General features: G+C 59.3%; 1 protein-coding gene across 2 annotated transcripts in view; it reads left to right on the forward strand.

Moving 5' to 3' along the window:
- Nucleotides 1-7,132: 7,132 nt before the first annotated feature.
- The window catches only part of DOK7 (docking protein 7), a 29,733-nt gene continuing 12,571 nt past the window's right edge, over nucleotides 7,133-24,294 (forward strand). For both annotated transcript variants that reach the window (XR_005215821.1, XM_037829310.1), the window contains exons 1-4: nucleotides 7,133-7,243; nucleotides 7,312-7,357; nucleotides 14,071-14,301; nucleotides 16,453-16,653. Coding sequence is in view for 1 of the 2 variants with exons in the window: in XM_037829310.1 (XP_037685238.1) it covers nucleotides 7,190-7,243; nucleotides 7,312-7,357; nucleotides 14,071-14,301; nucleotides 16,453-16,653 (532 nt within the window). In the remaining variant the exon portion in view is untranslated. The remainder of the gene's footprint in view (nucleotides 7,244-7,311; nucleotides 7,358-14,070; nucleotides 14,302-16,452; nucleotides 16,654-24,294) is intronic.

The following is a 24,294-nucleotide window of genomic DNA, read 5'->3' on the forward strand; positions in this document are numbered from 1 at the left end:
ATGGCTGCTCGCTGGACTTCTTGTTATGTGATAACAGCATGTAACCCTTTTAATACACTGTGGGATTTGGTTTGCTAGTATTTTGTTAAGGATTTTTGCATCCATATTCTCAAGAGGTAGGGTCTGTAGTTTTCTTTTCTGTGAGGCCTTTATCCAGCTTTGGTATTGAGGTAATGCTGTCCTTATAGAATGAGCTAGGAAGTGTTCCCCCTTCTATTTTGGGGGAAGATTTTGAGTAGGATTGGTGTAAATCCTTTAGATGCTTTGTAGATGAGCAGTGAAGCCATCGGGTCCTGGACTTCTCTTCCTTGGGAATTTTTTGACGACTGAGTCAATCTCTTTACCTGTTACAGGTCTATTGAGATTTTCTATTTCTTCTTGAGTCTGTTTAGGTAATTTGTATGCTTCTAGGCATTTCACCTAGAAATTCAAACCATTTCACCTAGGTTTTCTAATTTGTTGACATAATTGTTCATAATACCCTCTTATAATCTTTTTATTTCTGTAAGGTTGGTAGTAAGTACCCACTTTCATTCCTGATTTCACTTGTGTTCTCTCTCTTTTTTTCTTTGTCAGTGTGGCTAAGGGTCAGTAGATTTTCTTGATTTTTTAATCATATTTTTTATTGTAGAATATAACATATACATAAAAGTGATAACTTTCCAAATGCAATTTAATAAGTAGTTGTTCAAAGAATATTATAGATTATAATTCCACAGTTTCAGTTATTTCCTTATTATGAAATATAACATATATACAAAAAGGTAATATCTTTCAAAGTATGATTTAACCGGTAGATGTATAGGATATTTCAAAAGTGATTATGAGTTATAGTACCATAGTTTCAGTCATTTCCTTATTGTGAAATCTAACATACATACACAAAGGTATAGCTTTCAAATTACAATTTAACAAGTAGCTATACAACAAATTTCAAAAGATGCTATGGGTTACAGTTCCACCATTTCAATTTTTACCTTCTATCTATTCTAATATCCTAGCAACTAAGGAAAAGAAAATTATATAAAAATTCAGTATTCATAATCCTTTGATAAATTCCATCTTGTCTGTTGCTACCCCTCCTCTAGTTTAATCACTTTCCCGATCTTCAGGGATGTCTAGGCAGTTTCTTGATCTTTTAAAAAAACCAACTTTCAGTTTTGTTGATTCTCTCAATTGTTCTTATATTCTCTATCTCATTTATCTGTACTCTAATCTTTACTTTTTTTATTCCTTTAGTAGATGTAGGTTTAGTTTGTTCTTTTTCTAATTCCTCTTGATGTGAAGCTAGATTACTGATTTATGATTTCTCTTATTTTTTAATGTAGGCAGTTAGAGCTTTAAACTTCCCTCGAGCACTTCTGCTGCTGCATCCCATAAGTTTTAGTATGTGGTGTTTTTTTTTTTTTTTTTCATTTTTATTGAGATTGTTCAGATACCATACAATTATCCAAAGATCCAAAGTGTACAATCACTTGCCCCTGGGTACCCTCATACAGCTGTGCATCCATCACCACACTTAATTTTTGTTCAATTTTTAGAAACTTTTCATTACTCCAGACAAGAAATAAAGTGAAAGATGAAAAAAGAAAAAAAGAAAAGGAAACTCTAAACCTCCCCTATCCCTAACTAACCCCCCTGAATTGTTGACTCCTAGTATTGATACAGTACGTTTGTTACTGTTTATGAAAAAATGTTGAAATACTACTAACTGTAGTATATAGTTTGTAATAGGTATATAGTTCTTCCCTATATGCCCCTCTATTATTAACTTCTAATTGTATTGTCATACATTTGTTCTGGTTCATGAAGTGATTTCTAGTATTTGTACAGTTGATCATGGACATTGCCCACCATAGGATTCAGTTTTATACATACATTTCCATCTTTTGACCTCCAACTTTCCTTCTGGTGACATATATGACTCTGAGCTTCCCCTTTCCACCTCATTCACACACCATTCGGCGCTGTTAGTTATTCTCACATCTTGCTACCAACACCCCTGTTCATTTCCAAACATTTAAGTTCATCCTAATTGAACATTCGGCTCATATTAAGCAAGAGCATCTACATTTCTTCCACAAGGCAGGAGGGAGAGTCAAAGAAGGTAGAGAGGCAAAAGGAAGAGGAAACAAAAAAAAAATGACAGCTAGGAAGCAGCAAAAGGAAAAATAACCTTAAATCAAAGTAGAATAAAGAATCAGACAATACCACCAATGTCAAGTGTCTAACATGCCTCCCCTATCCCCACCTCTTATCTGCATTCACCTTGGTATATCACCTTTGTTACATTAAAGGAAGCATAATGCAATGATTCTATTAGTTACAGTCTCTAGTTTATGCTGATTGCATCCCTCCCCCAATGCCTCCCCATTTTTAACACCTTGCAAGGTTGACATTTGCTTGCTCTCCCTCGTAAAACAACATATTTGTACATTTTATCACAATTGTTGAATACTCTAGATTTCACCAAGTTACACAGTCCCAGTCGTTATCTTTCCTCCTTTCTTGTGGTGTTTCACATGCTCCCCATCTTTCTCTCCCAACCGTATTCATAGTTACCTTTGTTCAGTGTACTTACATTGCTACCATCTCCCAAAATTGTGTTCCAAACCATGCACTCCTGTCTTCTATCACCCTGTAGTGCTCCCTTTAGTATTTCCTGTAGGGTGGGTGTCTTGTTCACAAAGTCTCTCATTGTCTGTTTGTCAGAAAATATTTTGAGCTCTCCCTCATATTTGAAGGACAGCTTTGCTGGATACAGGATTCTTGGTTGGTGGTTTTTCTCTTTCAGTATCTTAAATATATCACACCACTTCCTTCTTACCTCCATGGTTTCTGCTGAGAGATCCGCACATAGTCTTATTAAGCTTCCTTTGTATGTAATGGATTGCTTTTCTCTTGCTGCTTTCAGGATTCTCTCTTTGTCTTTGACGTTTGATAATCTGATTATTAAGTGTCTTGGCGTAGGCTTATTCATATCTCTTCTGTTTGGAGTACGCTGCGCTTCTTGGATCTGCAATTTTATGTCTTTCATAAGAGATGGGAAATTTTCATTGATTATTTCCTCTATTATTGCTTCTGCCCCCTTTCCCTTCTCTTCTTCTGGGACACCAATGATACGTACATTACTGTACTTTGTTTCATCCTTGAGTTCCCAGAGACGTTGCTCATATTTTTTCATTCTTTTCTCCATCTGCTCCTTTGCATGTAGGCTTTCAGGTGTTTTGTTCTCCAGTTCCTGGGTGTTTTCTTCTGCCTCTTGAGATCTGCTGTTGTATGTTTCCATTGTGTCTTTCATCTCTTGCGTTGTGCCTTTCATTTCCATAGATTCTACTAGTAGGTTTTTTGAACTTTTGATTTCTGCCGTATACATGTCCAGTGCTTCCTTTTCAGCCTCTATCTCTTTTGCGATATCTTCTCTAAACTTTTTGAATTGATTTAGTATTAGTTGTTTAAATTCCTGTACCTCAGTTGAAGTGTATGTTTGTTCCTTTGACTGGGCCATAACTTTGTTTTTCTTAGTGTAGGTTGTAATTTTCTGTTGTCTAGGCATGGTTTCCTTGGTTATCCAAATCAGGTTTTCCCAGACCAGAACAGGCTCAGGTCCCAGAGGGAAGAAATATTCAGTATCTGGTTTCCCTGAGGGTGTGTCTTAGAAAATTGCTCCACCCTGTGATGCCTCAGGTCACTGTGCTTTTCTGCCCAGCAGGTGACGCCTGTTAGCCTATAATTCTTGCCTGGTGTGAGGAGGTATGGCCGTGTTCCCCCAGGCTCTGGGGTCTGGTTCTGAATGGAAAGGGCCCCACCCCTTTCCTCCTAGAGAAGACAGACCCCCCAGGTGGAGGTTATTAGCATTTCAATGGTCTCTCTCTCTGCTTGTGCTGTCTCCGCCCTTCCCCGAGTCACAGCCCTGGAAACTGAAAATGACTGGGGCTTTCTCCACTGAGCCGAAAAAGAAACAGATAGTCCCCTTCAGACCCAGTCAAGGCGACCCTCCGGCTCTCCCAGGTCAGTCATCACCCAAAGCCTCTGTCTGTTTTTTGGGGCTGCGTACCTGTAGTGAGCAGTTCACACTCGCTACTTAAAACCCCAGCTGGAGCTCAGCTGAGCTGTATTCTCTTGCTGGGAGAGAGCTTCTCTCTGGCACCACGTGGCTCTGCAGCTCGGGCTATGGGGGAGGGGGTCTCCCGACCTGGTTCTGCAGGTTTTACTTACAGATTTTATGCTGCGTTCTCGGGCATTCCTCCCAATTCAGGTTGGTGTATGATGAGTGGATGGTCTTGTTTGTCCCCCCGCAGTTATTCTGGATTATTTACTAGTTGTTTCTGGTTTTTTGTAGTTGTTCCAGGGGGACTACTTAGCTTCCACTCCTCTCTATGCCGCCATCTTGCCCGAGTCCCAGTAGGTGGTGTTTTTGTTTTCATTTGTCTCTAGGTATTTTCTAACTTACCTTGTGACTTCTCTTTTGACCCATTGCTTGTTTGAGTGTGTTGTTTAATTTTCACATATTTGTTAATTTACCAGTTTTATTTCTGTTCTTAAATTTTAGTTTCATTTCCTTGTGGTCAGAGAAAATATTTTGTATGATTTCAATATTTTAAAATTTATTGAGATTGTATTTATGCCATGTTACATTGCCTATTCTGGAGAACATTCTTTGTGTTCTTGAGAATGATGTGTGATCTGCTCTCGTTGGTTGAGTGCTCTCTGTATGTCCATTAGGTATAGTTGGTTACTGTAGTGTTGTCCACCTCTTTTTCCCTGTTTTGTCTTCTGTCTGGATGGTCTATCAATTAGTGAAAGTGGCATATTGAAGTCTTCGAATATTGTTGTAGAACCATCTATTTCTCCCTTCAATTCTGTCAGGTTTTCTTCCTATACTTTGGGGCTCTGTTGTGAGATGCATATATGTTTATAATTGTTTCTTCTTACAGGATTGAGCCCTTGGTGAATAAATGCTGTCCTTCCTTGTCTCTTGTAAACCTTTTTGACTCAGAGCCTTTTACTGGACAATGAATGATTTAGCCCCTCCCGTGGCCGAGATCCCCTATCCCGGCAGCAGCCAAGCCAGCAGCACCATGTCTGTGTGGTCAGTGGTGGTGGCAGCCGTGACCCGCAGCCGTGCTGTCCAGCAGTGCAGTGGCCCGGGGCTGGATGACGTCCTGTCTCGGGAACGTGACTCGCTTCCCCGCTGCCCCACCTCCCAAGGCCCCGCTGGCTCTCCAGCTTTCCCCTTGATTCCTCCAGAGGCCTGCCCCTCTTCCAACAAATTCCTCCCTGCTTTAGTGGCCAAGGTCAGTTTCTCCTCCCTGCAACCAGTCACCGTTGCCGTGACAGTTGGGGAGACTGAGGGTCAGAGAAGGCAGGAGCCGACCCAAGGCCCCAGAGTGAGTTCCCAGCCAATCTGCGGTGGAGCCTCCTCCTCCTCCTCCTGGCAGGACACTCCTCGGCCTCTCATCAGTCCTGGCTGCCGCGGGCCACATGGGTGGAGGGGGGGAGGCGTCTGTGCCTTGCAGCCCGCATTTTCCGGGGCCCGCGTGGGAGCAGGTGCAGCTGCCAGGCGTGGCAGGAGCCTGGGCCGGGGCCAGCGCAGGAATGCAGTGGGGCACCGCCCCTCCCCGCAAGGACGGCCAAGTGCCGCCCCCACCGCCGCCCGCCTGCACTCCGGCTGTGCCGGGCCGGCCCGCGGGGCCCGTGGGGGGAAACATGAATGGGGCTGTGTGGGTGGCAGCTGTTGTGCGGAAGGGCCGCTGGCCGTGGCACAGGTGACGGGGAGGAGGGAGGGGCGAGGAGGCACAGCGAGCAGCTCCGGGCCCTGGAGCGACCCTGCTCTACGTCAGCCCCCCGGGAAGGCATCACCCTCCGGCCCTGTCTTGGATCTGCTCTCAGGGATCCTTGGGGACGGGGGGAAGGGGGCTCGCAGAGGGGGCCGATCAAGCATGCCAGTGTGACCCCCGGCCGTGAGCCCCCGCCACCCGGGCTGTGCATGGCCTCCTCCTTCAGGAAGGGGAGTCAGACGTGCCCCGAGGCTCTGGGCTCGTGCTGCATAAACCCCAGCTCTTCCTTCACGCCAGGGGGCTTCAGGGTCCCACGACACTGATTAACCCTTTCCTTTTGTCCCCACCAGAATCACAAGGTCCTTGAAGATGGGACCTGCCTCACGTAGACGGAGCAGAAGTACGTACTGGACGGCCGATAGCACGCGCTTTCCTAGGGCCCTCATTTTGCTGGTTTCAGGCTGCCACCAGCCCCCCGTCGTCGTTTTCTTGTCTCATTGGGTGTACCTAATGGGATGGGTGGTGGAGGCCACTTTACAGAGAGGGGACTGATGCCGGGGAGCAGGCCTGCCAGGTCCCCAAAGCACAGTGGACTCTGGAAGCACCTGGAGCTGGCGTCCGAACCTCAGGCCCCGGGGGGCGGCTGGACTAGAGCCACCGGCTGCAGGGGTGCTCCCTGGGGGGCCAGACAAGGGGGCCCAGGGCCCCCTCCCATCACCTGCAGCACCTGCTCTGGGGCCCCTGCGGCCAGGAGCTCACAGTGTGACAGACATGCAAATAGACAGGTGACCTGGGGCCCCACGGCGTGGACCCCCACAGCCAGGGGGAGCCGCCATTTCTGCGAGTGGAAGAAGCTGGGGGGAGGGGACGGAGGTGTCCTGGGCCGAGGCTGGCCACTGGTCAGTCTGTGACAGGATTGGCCCTGGGATGGCGAGACGGGGCAGAGGCCGGAGACTCAGCCGGGGTGGTGGATGGAAAACCTTAAAACTGGGGAGAGCCCTCCTGCGAGTGCCCCCTCGCTGGGCCGCTCCTTCGCTCTGGGCAGGGCGGCTGCCCCTTCACCCGCCTTAGGGACCCGCGGACTGGGGTGGACGGCAGGGGTGCCAGCCTCGGGGGCCGCAGGTACCCTCGCAGGGCAAGAGGACGCCCCAGCCCCCTCGGGACAGCTGGAGAGGCCCCCGGGGCGCCGGGCCGCGCGCCCTCCCCCACCTCTCCACGACACGGGGCCTCTGGCGACCCCGCCCCCCGCGGCCCGGCGCCCCAGGACAGACGCGCGGTGGCCCCGGGCCCAGCCGCCCCGCCCGCCCCGGGCCCGCCCTCCGCTGGCCCAGCCCCGGCGGCGGCGGCTGAAAGTGACCCTGGGCCCGGGCGCCCGGCGGAGAGGGCGCCGCCCGGCACGATGCCTGAAGATGAGCGAGGCGGCGCTGGTGGAGGGCCAGGCCAAGCTGCGCGACGGCAAGAAGGTCGGGGCGCGCGGCGGGCGGGCCGGGGGCGGCGGGCCGGGGCGCGGCTGACCCCCCTCTCCCCGCAGTGGAAGACTAGGTGGCTGGTGCTGCGCAGGCCGTCGCCGGTGGCAGGTGAGCGCCGCGGGCCGGGGGCGGCCGGGCGGTGGGGGACCGAGCCCCGGGGGCGCCTCCCGCGCGCTGCGCCCCGAGCGCCGCCAGCTCGCCCGAAATAGCCGCGGTCACCCGGCTCCGCGGCCGAAACCCGAGAGGCTGCGGCCGCGCGTCCCGACCCAGGCCTGGGGCGGCCGGGAGAGCGGGGAGCGGGTGCGGGGCCCCCTCGGTGGGAACGGAACCCCAGGAAGTGGGCTCCTGGGCGGCTGGGGGGCTGGGGAGTGTGAATTGTGTTTGTGGGGGCGCTGGGAGGTGGAGCCCAGAACCGGGTGCTGCCCCCGTGGGTGCTGAGCCCGGAGAGCCCTTCCCACCTTCCCCAGGTGGGACACACACTGGGTTGTCAGGTAGCAGTGGGGGGGGCTGCTGCTGGTTTTCTGAGAAAAGGAAATCCACATTGTTCTGGGGGGGACGGTCCTCCAGGAGGAGGGGATGGTACTCTCAAGCCACCACCCCTCCCCAGCTGCTGCCCCCCAGCCCAGGAGCCCCCCGCCAGCAGCCCCGGAAGTCTGGCGCCCAGCGTCAGCTCTCCGGACACACTTGGGAGCCTTGCGCTCGCAGCCCTGCAGCTGTCCCAGACGACAGGTGCCTGGGAGCTGGCCCGGGGCCCCGGGGGTCTGTGTGGGACGTTGGGGTGTGTGTGTGTGTGAGTGTGGGTGCCACCTCACACGTGCGGGGCTGCCTGTGTGTTTTCCAGGTCACCTGGGGTGTCTGTAATTCCCCAGGAATGGGGCGGGGGGGCTGCCTGTGCGTGTCCCCCCAGGTCCTCAGGATCCTCGTCCACCAGGCCCAGGCCCCACGAGTCAGCCCTCGGACCCTTGGGGAGGGTCCTTGTCCTTAGGAACTCAGGGCAGACCCGGGAGAGGAGAAAGGGCCTGGGGAGGTGGGGAGCCCTGGCGAACAGGAAGGGGAGAGGCCCTGACCCGGGGTGGGGGGCAGCAGGGGGATGGGACGTGCAGGAGGGCTGTGGTCTGGTGTGGCTGGAGGCTGGGGTGGGGGTCAGGGTGGGGGTGTCATTTGGCGATTCCCTGGTGAGCTGGAGGCCAGGGGGCCGGGAGAGACGCCTGGGAGGGCACCACCCTCAAGAGCTGCCCTGCTGTGTGCTCTGTGTCCATCTTGGAAGGGCGGAAAGACCGGCCGGTTTTTTGAAGCCCCAGTGACAGGATTTCATCTCAGTGCCACCGAGAACTTCCTGAGGGGCTGAGTGGCCAGCACTGGGTGGGGAGCGGGGCTGGGGCCCCCTGTCCCCGGAGGCTGGCTGAGGAGGGAGTTGGGGATGGGCCTTCGATGCTGCACTCTGAGAATCTGGGCGTCCGCACGTGGACGTGACCGTTATCAAGCGCTGACCAGGTTTTGCCAGGTGCCCCAGGAAGCACCTGGAGAAGGTGGGAGATCTAGGGTTCGCACTCGTCTTTGGGGTAGAGACAGCACTGGGTGAGGGAGTCGGGGGGAGTGGAGCCCCTCCCCAGGCCGGACGCTGGAGCTGGCTTTGGAGAATTGGTGGGGACGAGGTGGTGACAACCCGGAAGGGGCCTTGTATGCGCAAAGCCACGGGGGCAGGGTGGGAGGTGAGCTGGGGGTCTCAGCAGGCGTGCCCACGCCCCCCTGGGGTGGACATCCGCTTGAGCCTGCAGCCACAGCGCTCCCTTCATGCTCCGTCTCACTGTCCCAGTGCCCAACCTTTGGGGACCCCCCCCCCTGCTTTCGGGATGAGCGCTTTAGCCTCTCCAGCCCATTTCCTCCCCCAGCGCTGTGTGGCTGAGCCTGTGGCTGTCCCCCTCCTACAGCCGAGCTCGGCCGCCGTGTCCAGTCCCGGAGCCTCCACTCCTGCCCCCGCGCTCCCCACACTCCCCACGCTTGTTGGGGACCAGGTTGGCAGGTGGGGCTCCTGCTGGGGGCTCAGCTGAGCTTCTCCGTCGCCCCAGCGCCTCCTTCCACCCTTGGCATTGACAAGCGAGTGAGCGGTGTCTCCTTTGAGGACGGATCCCACCGGGGAGAAGCTACGCCCCGTGACCCCTTCTGCTGGAGGGAGTTTAACCCCGAGTGCGCGTTCTTTCACCACGAAGCATAGTTGGAGAAGAGGATGGGGGAGTTTGGGGGACAGTGGTGACAGTGGCACAACGTGGCACATGTAATTGACCCCGCTGAATGGTGGACTCGCAAGTGGTGAGAATGGGAGCTGTTCTGTTGTTTATGTGTGTATGTGGATGTGTTTGTCAGCCCAAGGCCCGCTGAAGCTTGTCCTTCTGCCCACCGGGCTCGGTGCAGGCATCCTGGGGGTTGGTCAGAGGAGTGTGCCCTCAGCGTGGTGGCCGGAGGACACGTGTCCGCTCACCGGGGAGGGCTGGGGCCAGGGCCTGAGTCCTCCCTTCCCCACTGTGCCGGGAGGGTGGGGAGCACCATCTGCAACCCAGGGAGGGTGCAGCCTTTGGGGGGCCCTTGAGCTGTACCCAGCTGTGCTAGAGGGCCCTGGGCATGTGTCTGCCCTGCCCCATGGCTTCCCGTGGGGGCTGCCCCTGCTGGCCTCCTCCAGCCCTGGAAGGCCACCAGAGAAACCCTGAGCCGCAGGGGCCATCAGGGCCCTTGGGGTTGTCACACCAGGAGGCTGAGGCCAGGAGACTCCGGGGCCCCTGCCCATAGCCCCACACTGCCACCCGTGCAGGCCGGTCAGCCCGCCTCTGGCCTCTGAGTGTCTGCCTGCTGAGGGTCCCGCCGTGCCTGCTCTGGGCGCCAGTGCTGAGGTCCTGGAGGGCCAGGGTCCCCCACATAGCCTCCTCACTCCCAGGCAGCCAGGCAGGGCCTGAGACTTGCCCAGGGAGGGGGCTGTGCACCCCACTCATCCCAAGGTGGCTACGGTCACTCCATGAGCCCCTGCACACAGCCACGCAAAGGTGAGCTCATGGTGCATGTCCTGACGAGATGCCCGCATGGCGTGGCCCGCTGTGAGGACACCTCCCCAACCGCAGATGCCCCAGCTCGGATGCCAGGGCCGCTCTGAGCATGAGGAGGCGGTGATGGCTGCTCAGCAGGAATCTGGGCAGTGACTTGGGGCTGAGGCCAGTGTCCACCAGGAAGAAGGGAGCATGTCACAAGCAGTGTCCTCCCCCTGGATGTGGCCGTATTTCAAAAAGAAACCAATGGCCTCCTGCAGCAGGAGTCTCGGGCCTCCTTAGAGTGGACAGTGTGAACATGCCTTTGCAGAGACAGATCCAAAAGCTCCGACAGGCTGTGGTGGGCATCAGGGCATCAGGAAAAGGAGCTCAGCGTCCCACACCCAGATCCCCCAAACCGGCTGTGTAAGCCCCCATGGCCCGGGGTGGGGGACCTGCCTGGAGGAGGAGGTACAAGCAGGCATCAGGAACTGGAGGGCGAGACCGTGTCCAGTGCAGCAAACTTAACTCCAGGCCAGGAGCTGGCAAACTGGAGCCCGGGGGCTGAATCCAGCTCACTGCTTGGTTTTGTAAATAAAGCTTTATTGGAATGCAGCCACGGCCATTTGTTCACATGTTTTCTGTGGCTGGTTTCAAGTTAAGTTGTTGTAACAGAGACCACACATCCCCTAAAGCCAAAAATGTTTGCAGTCCGGCCCTTTGCAGAAAAGTTTGCTGACTGCTGCTCTCGGCTGTGTTTTTGGGAGTGTAATTCCCGGAACAGAGGGGAGGCAGGCCTGCCCTCCCTGGGCTCTCCTTCTGAAGGCAGACAGCAGCCAGGAAGGGGACGGGCGGCTACTTGGGAAAATCGCCGTGAGGGAGGCCGGAGTGTGCTACAGCAGAGAGGGGGGGGACGGGAGGTGGCCATGAGGTGGACGGTCTGAAGGGACATCTCTGTGGGTGACCTTGCAGATGTTGGCGGGGGTGGGGCAAGCCTCTCAGCGGGTGGGTGGGCAGTGGCTGGGGCAGGGGCATCCTGAGAGAAGGGCCGTGCAGCTGGGCACCTGGGGAGGGTGGGCCGGGAGGCGGGCCGGGGCCTGTGGGGGAGGAGGGGGCAGTGCGGCCGGGCATGGGGACTGGCCAGGGGAGACCCCCCAGGGCTCTGTGGGCTGAAGGCTTTGGCTCTGGGTGGGAAGGACGTCTCGGAGGGCCTTGGCAGGACATGACTCACATCTTTAACATCCTGCTGCTGCCCCATGGGGTGCCAGGAAGGGGCTTCTGGGGGTCAGGAGAGACATGGAGGGAAAAGTGGGGGGATGGGATGCCCAGGGTGGAACCGAGGTCCCCCGACCCCTGCTTTGAGAAGGGCTGGATGGGCGAGGCGTGGACCAGCCGGAGCCCCGGTGCAGGGCAGCCTGGTGGGGTAGCTGAGGGGTGAGTCCCGGATTGGCCGGAGCCCTGGTGCAGGGCAGCCTGGCGGGGCAGCCGGCTGGCGCCGAGTCCACGGGCAGCATGGGGGTGCTTGCTGGTGCACAATCCTCCCAGCATTGTGGGGTGGGGGTGGGAGTCATGGTTGGGAAACTGAGGCTGGGGTGCTCAAGCGGCCTCTACCAGGTCACCCGGCCAGGGAGGGGCCGAGGGGAGGGCCTGCGTGGTGGGGCCCAGTGTGCTCTGCATGGACCTCTTGAGCTTCTGAGTCGCTGCAGCCACCTCCGGAGGGGCCTGGCACATGGGGCTGAGGTGCGGGGGCGGCCGAGGGTGTCTTCCGTGGTGCTGTCCCAGGGCTGCCACCACCCGGGGCTCGGCGTGAGCCCCTCGGTGCCCCACACCCACCCGAGTCTGTTGCAAGAGGCCGTTTGGGAGGGGGGTGTAAAATCCGTGCATTCTTTTATGACCCCCGTTCCATTCATCGCTCTCTGGGCCCGGCTTCTGGTTTTTGGCTTAAAACCTGCACAGGGACCCTGTCTAAGGCCTGCAGCCCCTTCGAATGAGCCCGTGCTGTCGTCCTTGGACGGGCAGAGCCGGCTGCAGGTTTCCTCGGGGTCTGTTTATCTGTGTGCATGTTTTTAAGCTCAACGTGGGCACGACTTTGCTTTTTCCTGGTTATGAACATCGAACTACGGGCAGGTTCTCAAATAGGATGTGAAACCCCCCTTTGCAGCCCCCTCCGTAGAGACACCACGGTTTCCTGGCTCCGCGGCCGCCGGAGTTTTTCCACGTGTCGCGATGTGCTCACAGCTTCTCTGCATGTCATGACGTGCTCAGGGCCTCTCCACATGTCGCGACGTGCTCACGGCTCGCACGGCAGGTGTCTTCACGCATCTGGGTGGGGTCCCAGGCCTGCGGCTCCCGCTTGGCCTGGGAGGGGGGCTGGTTCTGGGGCCAAGCGGGCTTTGTCCTGCTGTCCCGAGTGGGAGATGGCACCGGCTTCCCTAAGGCCTGGGTCATGCTTCTCCACCGAGGAGGCCCAGTCCGGGTGGGGGGCGGGGGTCCGGGACAGAGCAGGGGGCCTCAGGGTCTGTCTACTCCTGGTGTGGGACTTGAGCCACCCCCAGTGTTCACACACTTTGATATCACGACGGGGGTGCCACGCCACAGCCCCCCAAATCCGGCCCTCACCTGCTTTTGTAAATTAAGTTTCATTGGCACACGGCCACACCCATTTGCGAGCATCCCGACTGGCGGTGTTTGTGTTATGGTGGAGGCGTGAGCTGCTGCGACAGAGACCGTGCGGCCCCAGAAACCAAAGGTGTTCAGCGTCTGCCCTGTGCGGGGACAACACACCGGCCCCTGGCCTGGACAGTCACTTGGGCCCCTCCAGCCTGGCCTGGCTGTGACCCCCGGGACCTGGCTGGATGGCTGCCTGGGGGACCAGATCTTTGGGGGGCCGCAGCTCTGATCTTGACTGAGCCGCAGTAACGCGCGTTTGCGGCAAGCTCGTTTGGGGCTTTGGTTCTTCCTGGGCTCACTGGGCCGATTCTGAGGGTCGAGCGTCTGCTTTTCAGAGGAGGGAAGTGGGCACATCGTCCTCCTGCCCTTTCTTCTCCCTCTTCCTTCTGCATTTCGACAAGGGGACGTGGTCTCTCCACCTTTCGCTGGGGCTCGGGTTGTCTCACACTTCAAAGGGTTTAAGAGTTTACGTTAGGCCCCCAAACCTACTCTGTGATCACAAACATGGGGTGTCCTGTGGGCCAGACGCTGCTGGGGGTTGGGGGGGCACAAACCTGCAAGGTCGGGCCAGGGCGTCCGTCCGCGCCAGCACACCTGCCCCTCGAGGCGGACCTGTGCCCACCTGCAGGGGAGACGGGGCGGGCAGGGGATGTGCCCCCCCCGCACGGTGGGAATGGCCTGCCTGGGAAAGCACTGCGGCATCGGGGGCCCTGCCTGCCTGGCCACGCCGGGGGAGCAAGATGGAAACAGAACCGAGGCTCAGGGAGGCGAGCCCCAGGCCCAGGGACCCCCTCCTCCTCCTAGGGCTGGAGTTCACGGCCAACCCTGGAAACCGAGAAACGAGAAACGAATTAGGGCTCGTGTGCCAGGAGCGGGCATGGGGCAGGGCCCAGCGCAGGGCCAAGGGGGGAGGTCCGAGCCGCCCAGACGGCCCCACACCTGCTCCCCAAGCCCCGACTGCAGCTCTTGGTGGCCCCTGGGGTGTGACCAGGTTGGCTCAGGGATGGGAGTGGGCAGGACCCAGCCGCGGGGTGCAGAGTCGGGTGGGGGTCTGTCCCGTGACGCGGCCTGCAGGCTTCTGGACTTTTCCACAGGCGCGGCCGGGTGGGCTGACCCTGCCCCGCTGTCCGTCCGCAGACTGCCTGCTGATGCTGGCCTACAAGGACAAGGCGGAGCGCGCCAAGGGCCTGCGGGAGCGCAGCAGCCTGACGCTGGAGGGCATCTGCGGCCTGGAGCCGGGGCTGCCCTACGAGGGCCTGGCCCACACGCTGGCCATCGTCTGCCTGTCGCAGGCCGTCATGCTGGGCTTCGAGAGCCGTGAGGCCATGTGTGCCTGGGATGCACAGATCCGCTACGCACTCGGCGAGGGTGAGTGGCCGGCACTGACCTCGGAACAGGATGGGGTGCAGGGTGGTGGTGCCCCAGGGACGGGGGTGGGCACCCCGGGGATGGGGCGGGTGCTTAAGTTGGGGGCAGCACCTGCCATGGGCTGCGAGGGCAGGTGTGTCCCCGGGGCAGTGCATGACGGCGGCATCAGCAGAGGCTCCGGGGCCTCCTGGGGGCTCGGGCTCGAGAGTGGTGCTGGGGAAGGCAGCACAGGCTGGGGGTAGCGGGGTCCCCACATCCCCTGCACCCACCCGTCCAACTCCGGGCATCAGAACTGGCACCTTTCACCCAGGCAGGAGCAGCCAAGGGCACTGGCTCTCATGGCCGCCCCACGTGCCCCACGGGTGCCAGCTGAGGCGTACACAAAAGTCAGGGGAATCAGAGCAGGCCCGGCTGGACCCCAGGCCGGGGCATTGAGGGGCATGGCTGCCCTCCTGGAGAGGGCGGTGCTGGAGGGGGCAGCCGAGGGGAGGGACAGGCTCCCTGCACCCCATCTCTGCAAGGCACCCTGGTAGAGGTGCGGTGAGCCCCCCACCTGCCTCCCAGATGAGGTGAGGGCTTGATCGGGGCCATTGAGGCAGCTCTGGACCAGCCGTGAGGATGGAAATGGGGCAGCAGGACTGGGACTCGGCCTGGTTACAAAATTCAAGATAAATGATACTTTAATCCAGTGCCACAGGAGCTCAAAATCAATGCCAGGAATCCACGGTGAAGACAGGATCACCATTTCCAGCAAGAGCGCCCCACCCCACGCCCGCCCACCTTCGCCTGCCCCACCCCAGGCTCCCTGCCTCGTCCAAAATTTGATATTTTGTTCATCGTGGTTGTTTTGCATTAATTTAATTTTTGAATCATTGCACTGAAATGCTGTTTTGATCACTGAGTCTTTTGGCGTCTGAGGTGCCTGCCTCGCTCGCTTCACCCTAGTGCCACCCCCAGGGCCCTCCCTCCATCCGTCTGTCCGTCTGTCCATCTGTCCAGCCACCTGGGAGGTGAGGGAGGCAGACGCAGGGGCTCAGGGCAGGTGTCCTGGGGCAGCGCAGCGGGGGCGGGTGCCGGGGTGGAGGAGGCACCAGGGAGAGAAGGAAGAGCCCTGCCTTTCCAGAAGGCTCTCCTGTCCAGCCTCCTGGTGGTCCCGGCGCTCCAGGGGGCGGCAGGGCTGGGAGGGGACCCCGGGGGCGTCCAGCCTGGGAGGGGCGGGGTGGCGAGCCCCTTGGAGCTGCCTTAGGGACCATGCTTCATGGTTGGTGAGGGCCTCCCCCTGTGGCCCGGTGCTGGGCCTGGTGGTGCCCCTGAGGGGTGGGGTTGGAGGCACCCCTGGGGGCTCATGGGGTGACGCCTGACCCTATGGGAAAGTCAGGGCCCGGCTCCCCTTCCCACATCCTTTTTATTGAAGGGCTGGGGTTGGGCCAGAGCAGGGGATCAGGGCCAGCGGAACCGGCTACGGCCGACGTGTTTATGGAGGCGGCTGGATGAGGTGAAGGTGAGGGTCTGTACCCTGTGTGCCAGGCACTTAGGAAGTTGATCTGACATCCTCACCCCATAGCCCTGCAGTGTGGGCACAGCATTCCCCACTGTGGGGCGGGCGTGGGGCTCAGCGAGGCCGTGCCCAGGCCCCCCAGCTCGTGGGGGAGGAGGGGGTGGCTGGGAGCTGGGCCGGGCATCAGGGGCGGGCGGCCGTCCTCATTCAGGGAGGGGGCCTCTTGGCTGAGCACCCCTCCGAGGTGGGGCGATCTGGGGAGAGGAGCTGGGGGCTCCGGGGCACAGGGTCAGGCCAAGTTAGTGCACAGAACCCTGGAAATAGGAGGCCGGGCCCCAGGGTCCCCAAGCGCCCTGCAGCAGGGCTGAGCTGTTGACCCAGGATGGACTGTGAGGCACACCAGGCTCCCCAGGGCCTCACTGGGGCCTCCCTGGTCCTCGGTTTCCCCAGGGGCCTCGCTACCCTGAGAGGCTGGGGGACAGGCCCGGGCGGCCAGCCTCCAGGAGCCCTGCTGGGAGGGACATCATTTCTCTCCTTTACAATCACGGGTGAGGGTGGCACCCGGGGGGCCAGGCTGCCCACCTGCCCACCTTCCCACCCCCCCACCCCACCATGGCTGGGCACCAGTGACGCCCTGTCCTCTGCCCCCCCAGTGCACAGGTTCCCCGTGTCGGTGGCCCCCGGCACGAAGCTGGAGAGCGGCCCGGCCACGCTGCACCTGTGCAATGACATGCTGGTGCTGGCGCGGGACGTGCCCCCGGCCGTCGCGGGGCAGTGGAAGCTGTCGGACCTGCGCCGCTACGGGGCCGTGCCCAACGGCTTCATCTTCGAAGGCGGGACCAGGTGTGGCTACTGTGAGTATGGGAGGGCGTCCTGGGGCCGGCCCAGCTCTAGAGCTTCTGCTCCCCCCAGGGCTTGGCTCCAAGCCAGCGGGCCCTGGGCTGGAGGGACACGGGGGGCTGGGCCGGGAGAGGGGTGCTGGCCAATGTGGGTGCTGCGTCCTGCTGTCCAGGCTGGGCCCTGGGAACCCGGCAGTGAGTCCTGCTTCTCCCAGGGGGGCCCACAGCTGGGCTGTGGCCTTGTCTGAGCCAGGAGGATGCAGGACATGGGAGCAAAGAGCCAGACGCCGCGGTGAGGGTCAGGCCCATGGTGGAGCCTCGGGGAGAACGTCCTGGTGCCCAGACTTGTAGGAAGTTATGAGTCTGGGGCACAAATGGGCACCAGGGAGCGGGCAGACTTAGGGGGGCAGCCAGGAGCATGAGCGGGGTGCCGGGACAGGCCCGGTTCGCAGCTCCCACAGCTCAGGGTGGCCCAGCTGGGGCGATGACCCTCAACGCTGGGTGAGTCAAGGGCCACAGCTTTCCGAGGTGCTGCGCTCGGCTGCCTTTCCAATCCTGTCTGGGGCTGGCGTTCCGGGGGCCGGCGGGCCACGATGGGACACCGGCCAGCGTCCCCCTGTGGGCGAGCCTGGGGCCACCTCCTTTTCTGCAGATTTGGCAATTGCAGGACTTGGGGTGTCTGGAGTGGGGAGGGAAGCTGCAGGGACCATTGGGAGCCCCAGGCCACAGGGGAGTTTGGGGAGAGAGCCCCATATCCCTGCTCCTCTGTTCTTCCCTGGAATTGTGGGTTCCAGGGCACACGTGCTCCGTGGGCGGACTCGGAGACAGGGCTGCTAGGGGAGCAGCGCCTGTGTCCCGCAGACCTGTGTGTGGCCTGGACACGGCAGGGCCCACGGGTGTGCTTGCTGGGCCTTGGTGGGGTGCACCCCTCTGCTGCACGCAGTGACTGGCCTGGGGGTGGGGGGAGAGGCTGGAGGCTGCTGCTGGGTTCTCCTGGGGGCTGGAACACCGGAGCACACCCCTGGGGGCCCGAGTGCCCTGGGTGGCTCCATCCTGCAGGCTCAGGGCTTCCGGCACTATCCATGGGCCTCTCAGTGTGACTCTCCGGCGCCCGATACGATCGTCCTGCCTGCCCTGCAAAGCCCGCAAGGGTGGACTTGCTTTCAGGACATCTCTGTTGGGGCCTGTGCCAACTCTGAGCCCTCTTGGGTCTGAGCTGCGATGGGCCCTTTCCTCTGCCTTCCGGAAGGTCCCCTGGGCTCTCCTCTCCGCCTGAGCAGGGCTGGTGACGGCTCCTGCTGATGTCGGCTGGATTTTAGACTGACGAGCGAGCAGGCCTTGGAGCAGCCTGGGCAGTGGGCTCGGGAGAGCTGGGCTGTGCAGACAGAGGATGGAGCGTCCCTTCTGGTGGCCAGACCCTCCAGCCATGCAGGATCGGGGCCTGTCCCGGGAGGGGCTGGTGGTTCAGCACGACTGGTGAACGTGCTGTGATGCGTCACCACAAACGGGCTTCAAACAGCAGAAGTCGACTCCCCCGGTCCTGGAGGTGCAGGCCCAAACCCAGAAGCCAGGGAGTGTCCACGGCTGGCGACTGCGATCTCTGCTCTCCGTCCCCCAGCGCCTTCTGTGTCTGTGTGTCTGTCCTCTCTCCGTCTTCTAAGGACCCCAGTCTTACTGGAGAGGGATCCCCTTCTCCAGTTGGCCTCATTGTCACTAATCACATCTTCAGACTCTGTTTCCAAATGGGTCACATCCCAGATGTGAATGCATCTTTTTGGGGGACACAGTTCAGCCCATGAGAGGCCCCATCTGTTTCTCCGGGGGTCACTGGCTCACAGTGTCCCAGCCACGCGGCCTTCGGTGATCCGCGGACAGCTCAGGGCTGGGGCCCAGGCGGAGCCACGTGCAGGAGGGGCCAGCCGTGGCCAGCATGGGAGGGTGAGTGGTGGAGTGCCAGCGCAGGGGGACACTGCCCGGGACATGTGGGGGGCCCTGGAGTCAGGGCAGCAGGGATGTGGGCTGGGCCATAAAGGATGGACAGGACTTTTTAGGTGGAGATGGGAGTGGCGCGGAGCCCGGAGAGGGTTACAGCCCCTTCCCTTCGCACATCCTCCCAGCAAGCTTGTTTCAGGGATGTGTCCCCATCCACCTGCATCCACTCGGACTCTCGCCGCCAGGCCGTGGGGATCCGGAGGAGAAACGGGCCCTTAGTGGGACCCCAGGGCTGCTCCGACGGCTCAGCACTGCCCACCCAGGGCTTGACGGTGCCGGGGCCACCCCAGGCCTTCCTGCCCCGGGGGTGGCCTGGCCAGTGAGCAGGAGGCTGGGCCCCTCAGGGGCGCCGGGGACCCTTCACCTCCGGTGCCCGAACACGTCTGAGCCCTGCAGATTCCAGCTCAATCCTCCCCTGCGCTGTGGACGTAGAAGGGCCTCCTCCTGGCCCCTCAGCCCCCACCATGCGTGTCCCCTGTGCCGTGTCCTCTCCTCCTGTCCCCTCCGGCTGGCCCATCACTTCTGGCTGCTCCTTGTCTGTGACTTCTCTCTGGCCAGGTCGGGTCTGGGGATCGTGTCCTCACTTTCTTCTGGCCACTTGAGTGCCCAGGGACCCTGTGAAATTCCATCTTTTTGGAGAGTAAAGGACAACAACACGAGATTAGAGGATTTTCTCGTTGCATTTTTAACCCCTGGCATCTGCTCCTCTTGGACTTTGTGCCTGGCTGCGTGGTCTCGGTGGAGATGGCTGAGATGGCCGAGGTCTGGCCTCTGTCCCCGGGGAGCAGGGGAGATGAGGGATGAGTTTGGGACCCCCCAAGAGGTTCTGAGGCTCAGGGAGCAGAGCCTGCGGCCAGGCCAGGGGCTCAGAGCCTTGTGTGAGACGGACCTGACGAGGCGTTTAGTCTTCACGCTGATGCTGGGGGTGAGGGGACCCCCAAAGGGAATGTATTCCCCAGCCTGGGGGCATCCGGGAGGCTGCCTGGAGGGGGTGAGGCTGAAGGGTGAAGGGAGCTCGCACAGCCATCGTAGAGTATGGAGGGGTACCTAAAGCAAGGAGAGGTGACCCCAAGGTGCACACAGGGCCCCGTGGGGTGCGGACTGCAGAGCTGAGGTGGGAGAAGGAGAAAGCTGCACCCGCTTTCTGCAGGCCAGGCCAAGGTTCGCATGACAACCCAAGAGTAGCGGGGAGCCATCGAAGGTGCTCGAGCAGGGGAGTGACACAAACATCTGCGTTTAGGATGACGTTGGTCCCAGGGAGCAGCTGGGACTGGAGGAAGGGGCCGAGGCCGGGGGCCAGGAGAAGGTTCCGGTTGAGGCCCAGCTGAGAGAGGGCGAGGCAGGGGCCGGGCTGGCCCGAGGCAGCAGCTGTGCGGGGGGGATGGAGCCTGCGGATTCCGGAAATATTAATGCGGTGGTGATTGACGGGGGAGGAGAGAGGGTCCCGGTAGGCAGCCCCCCTGTCTGGGCCGCCAAGGAGAGGGGAGCCCGGCGGGTGGTGAGAAATGAGGGGCAGACAGCAGGGGTGGCGGGCGTCAGAGCACACACCTGGCAGCAGAGAGCGAGGGTCCTGGGGGGCTGGGGGTGTCGGGGGTCGTGGGGGAGGCTCTGGGGTGGGGTGACTTGTGAGCAGACCCCTGGTGTAAGAGGGAGGGGACTGGGGGTCCTGGGGGCGGTCGTTCCCTCACCCTGGCAGCAGCCGAGAGCCATTTATAAGCCGCCAGGTGCCCTACATCAGCCTTGTCGGGGGACCTTACATGGACCCCACGTTCTAATCGCCTCTTCATCGACTGAAGGCCCCCTCGGGTTGGTGACCAGTCTGTGCAGTGGGTTTTCCAACAGGTCCAGGGTTTGCTCCACTCCGTGGGCTCGGGTTTCTGCCAGGAACTGGTTCTGGGGGTGGCGTTGGACTCGGGAGCCATCACCTGTGTACTTACCCAAGGGGACACCCCACAGCCCCCTGAGAGGCATCTATTTTTCAGGTGAGGAAACTGAGGCCCGGGGCATGCAGCAACCCGTCGGGCCAAGCCAGATCTGACGCGAGGTCCCTGGGACAGTGCCGCCCCCATGGCTGCCCGCCACGTCTGTCCTCACCCACGGCCGCCCCGCAGTGACCTGGCACTGTCCCTTCCCCTCGGTGGCCCGGCCTGGGCACCCTCACAGCTCCGGCTGCCCTGCCCCGGGCCGGCACAGGAGGACCCCCTTTCTCTGCTCAAATAACCAAGCCCCTTCCTGGCGATGTCCGATCAGGCAGGGGTGCGCTCAGCCGAGGGGCGCCTGGTGGGAGGTGCCCCGGCCCTTCAGGGGCCCCCCACTTCCTCCTGGGTGCGTGACTCCAGCCCGAGGGGCAGGCAGGCGCCCGGCCCCCGAGACGTGCCCTGAGAAGGCAGGTCCTTGGGCTGAAGCCCCCTTCCCTCGGGCCGTGGTGACAACTGACGGCCGCACGTTCCTCGGGCCGTGGCCGAGCCTCTTGGTCTCGTGGGGCCTCAGTTTCCCCATTTGTGCCACGGGGAGCACTTGGCATGGGCACACGTGCCAGCCTGACCTCGGCATCCCCGGGAAGACCCCAAACCTCGGCGCCAAGACCCTCGGTCTCCTGCGGCCCCTTTGGGCAGCCCCCGTTTCTGAGTTTTGCAGCTGCTTGTGCATCGGGTGTGACCCCCACCGGGCTGGCACTGGGGCAGCAAGGGCCGTGGGGGATTACATCCCCCAGAAATGTCCATGGGGCCCCGCTCCCTGGCCAGCTGGTGGACTCAGCCGCACAGTCTGCGATGCCTCTGGATGGGAGGCCGGGTTTCCGGAATTATTTGGGTGGTGCCGAGTTCATCTCAGCAGGGCCATCCTCTCAATGTTTGGGTCCCGCCTTGGCATGGTGCTGGGGGGTGTGGGAGGGTCAGGGCCTGGGTGCCGGGGGCCTGGGCGCCAAGTCCCTCTTCTGCTTGCCAGCTCCAGCCCGGCCTGGGCATCAGGAAGCAGGGCTGGGGGACAGTGGCTGGCACGAGCCGAGTGTGTGCTCTCACATCTGCCCACATCCCTGCAGCTCCTGCTCCGCCCCCCCAAGAGGCCCGGCACGCCTGCCGGTGCGACAGCCCAGTCCTGCCCTCACTATGCTGAGTGAGGGGCCATTCAGGGGTCCGTTCTAGGGCAGGGCCCTTGGCCAGTGCTCGGGAGAAGCAGAGCAACGTGCCCTCCTCCCCTTGGGAGCCTCTGCCCCTTGCAGGCTGTGCCTGGGGGAGCAGGTGACCCCTGCAGCCGTGAGAGGTGGGCAGTGTGGCGGAGGTGGGGGAGAATGGCAGTCGCCGAGGAGCGGCCTTGGCTGGGCCTCACGGAATGCGGGTGGTGGGGAGATGGGGACTCCCCACCCATCTCCCGGGGACGTCACAGTGGCACTTTGGCCTCTGCTCCTATACGCTGTCAGGGTGGTGTTGCAGTGCCCACAGAGCATGTGAAGGTGCGTGCATGTGTGTGTCAGTGGAGTAAGTGCGTGAGTGTGGACGTCTGTGCATGAACCTGTGGTATATGCATGTGTGTGTGTGTGCATGTGTGTGTGAACATCTGTTCATGCACGTATGTGAGTGTTATATGTGGACGTCTGTGCAGGAACGTGTGGTAGGTGTGTGTGTGTGCATATGTGTGGACACCTGGTTGTGCATATGTGGACATCTATGTGTGCACATATGCGAGTGTGAGTGCAGTATGTACATGTGTGTGTGTGGGCCTGGAGTGTGCATGCATGTATGTGGATGTTTGTGTATGAACGTGTGGTAGGTGTGTGTGGTGTGTGTGTGTGTGCATGTGAGCCTGGAGTGTGTGCATGTGTGGGTGTGCACTGAGTGGGTGGGGGTGTGCATGTGTGTATGGAAGTGTGTGTGTGCATGTGTGCACATGTGCATAAGCGTGAATGCACAAGTGTGTGCATGTGTGGGTGTGCACGTGGATTGTGTGGCCTGTGCGTGCACGAGCATGTGGCGCGGTCATTGTCCCAGCGGTGGGGGTGCACCTGGTATTGAGGGGTAGCGGGCAGGATGTTAGATGTGCTGCGGCTGGCGGTGCTGTCCCCAGATGCCTGAGACACCCGTGAGAGGCTCGGGCTGCAGAGTGGAGCACCGCCTGCATGTGGATGGGGGTCACACAACCTGCTTCTGGGAGGAGAGGGTTTTTAAAACCTAATTTTGAATATGAATTTGAGTCATTGAATATTGATTCCTTTCTCCAAAATGAGAGAGCAGAGAAAAAAATCTACTTGGTAAATGACTTATCTATGAGGAACCCTGGGCTTAGCAGCAGCCCATTGGCCTCTAGTGGCTGGGTGACTTTTTTATTTTTATAAATGGCACAGCTATTTATTTATTTTTGAAAAATTATTTATTTAATTGTGGTAACAATAAAAATCATTGATTGTGGTAACATAAAAATCATTTTAACCATTTTAAGTGGACTATCCTTTGACACTAAGTACTGCTTTAGTGTCTCTGTTGTTAAAACAAATACTCTGCAGTGGGTTGGCTTAAATTACAGGATTTTATTGGCTCACAGTTTCGAGGCTGGGAGAAGTCCAAAACTGAGGCACCAGCCAGGCGATGCTTTCTCCCCAAAGACGGTGGCGCCCTGGGGCCGGCTGCCGGCGATCCGGGGTCCTGGGCTTTTCCGTCAGGTCGTAGTGCACATGGCCGCGTCTCTTTCCTCTTCGGGTTCTGTTGACTTCCAGCTCCTTCCTGTGGTGCTCTCCCTCTCTCCCTCTCTCTCTCTCTCCTGCTCTCTCTCTCTCTCTGTCCAAATGTCATTCTGCTTTCAAAGGACTCCAGGAATAGGATTAAGTCCCATCCTGATTGAGCTGGGCCCCACCTTAATTGAAATCACCTCATCAAAGGTCCTGCTTACAATGGGTTCACGCCCGCAGGAATGGATTAGGTTTAAGAACACGTTTTTCTGGGGTACATGGTGCCAAGTCACCACAAGAACATGGAAAATACTGGGTAACTTTTACTACCATCTGTGCCAGACTATTTTCATCATCCCTGCGGTCGCAGTTGATTCGTCTGGGGGGGGGGTGGCGGCCGGTAGCTAAATCCTAGGCTCCCAGGCTTGCTCTGAAGGTACCGGCGGCGGGGGCTCTTTCCCGGAGGCGAAGGCGAGGCGGGGGATTTGGCCTGGTCCCCGGCGGGGGGGGTGTGCAAGGTGTGGAGGGCGGCGAGAAGGAACAGGCAGGACACGGTACTTGAGGGATGATGAAACCAAGAGAGAGAGACTTTATTAGGCGAGAACACAAGCTTATATTGGGCGATTAGAGGGCGGGGTAGCTATAGAGGTCGAAGGCTTGGATTGGTTCAGAGAGGGCGCGGAGGTTGAATGACAAGGGGCGGGAGTAGTTTTGGTAACTGCGCATGCGCACTGACGGTGGGGGAGTTGCTCTGGCAATGGGGAGTGTCAGGGGCAAGATAAGGGGGTGGGGAAAAGGCGGTTCCCTCCGGCAAGCCTCCCCTACGGTGGTATTTTGGGTGAGGAAATGGGGCCTGCCTCCGGCCTCACTTTCCCAGGCCTGGGGGGCAGTGGAGGGCGCTGTCGCCCGTGCCCACCACCCTCCCCAGGGGCTGATCAGGTCCCCCAGCCCAGGCCCGCCAAGTCGAAGCACGTGATCAGTATCCCGCAATCCCAAACCCAAAC

Source organism: Choloepus didactylus, chromosome 3 (genome assembly GCF_015220235.1).
Source record: "Choloepus didactylus isolate mChoDid1 chromosome 3, mChoDid1.pri, whole genome shotgun sequence".
NCBI classification, from domain to species: Eukaryota; Metazoa; Chordata; class Mammalia; order Pilosa; family Megalonychidae; genus Choloepus; species Choloepus didactylus.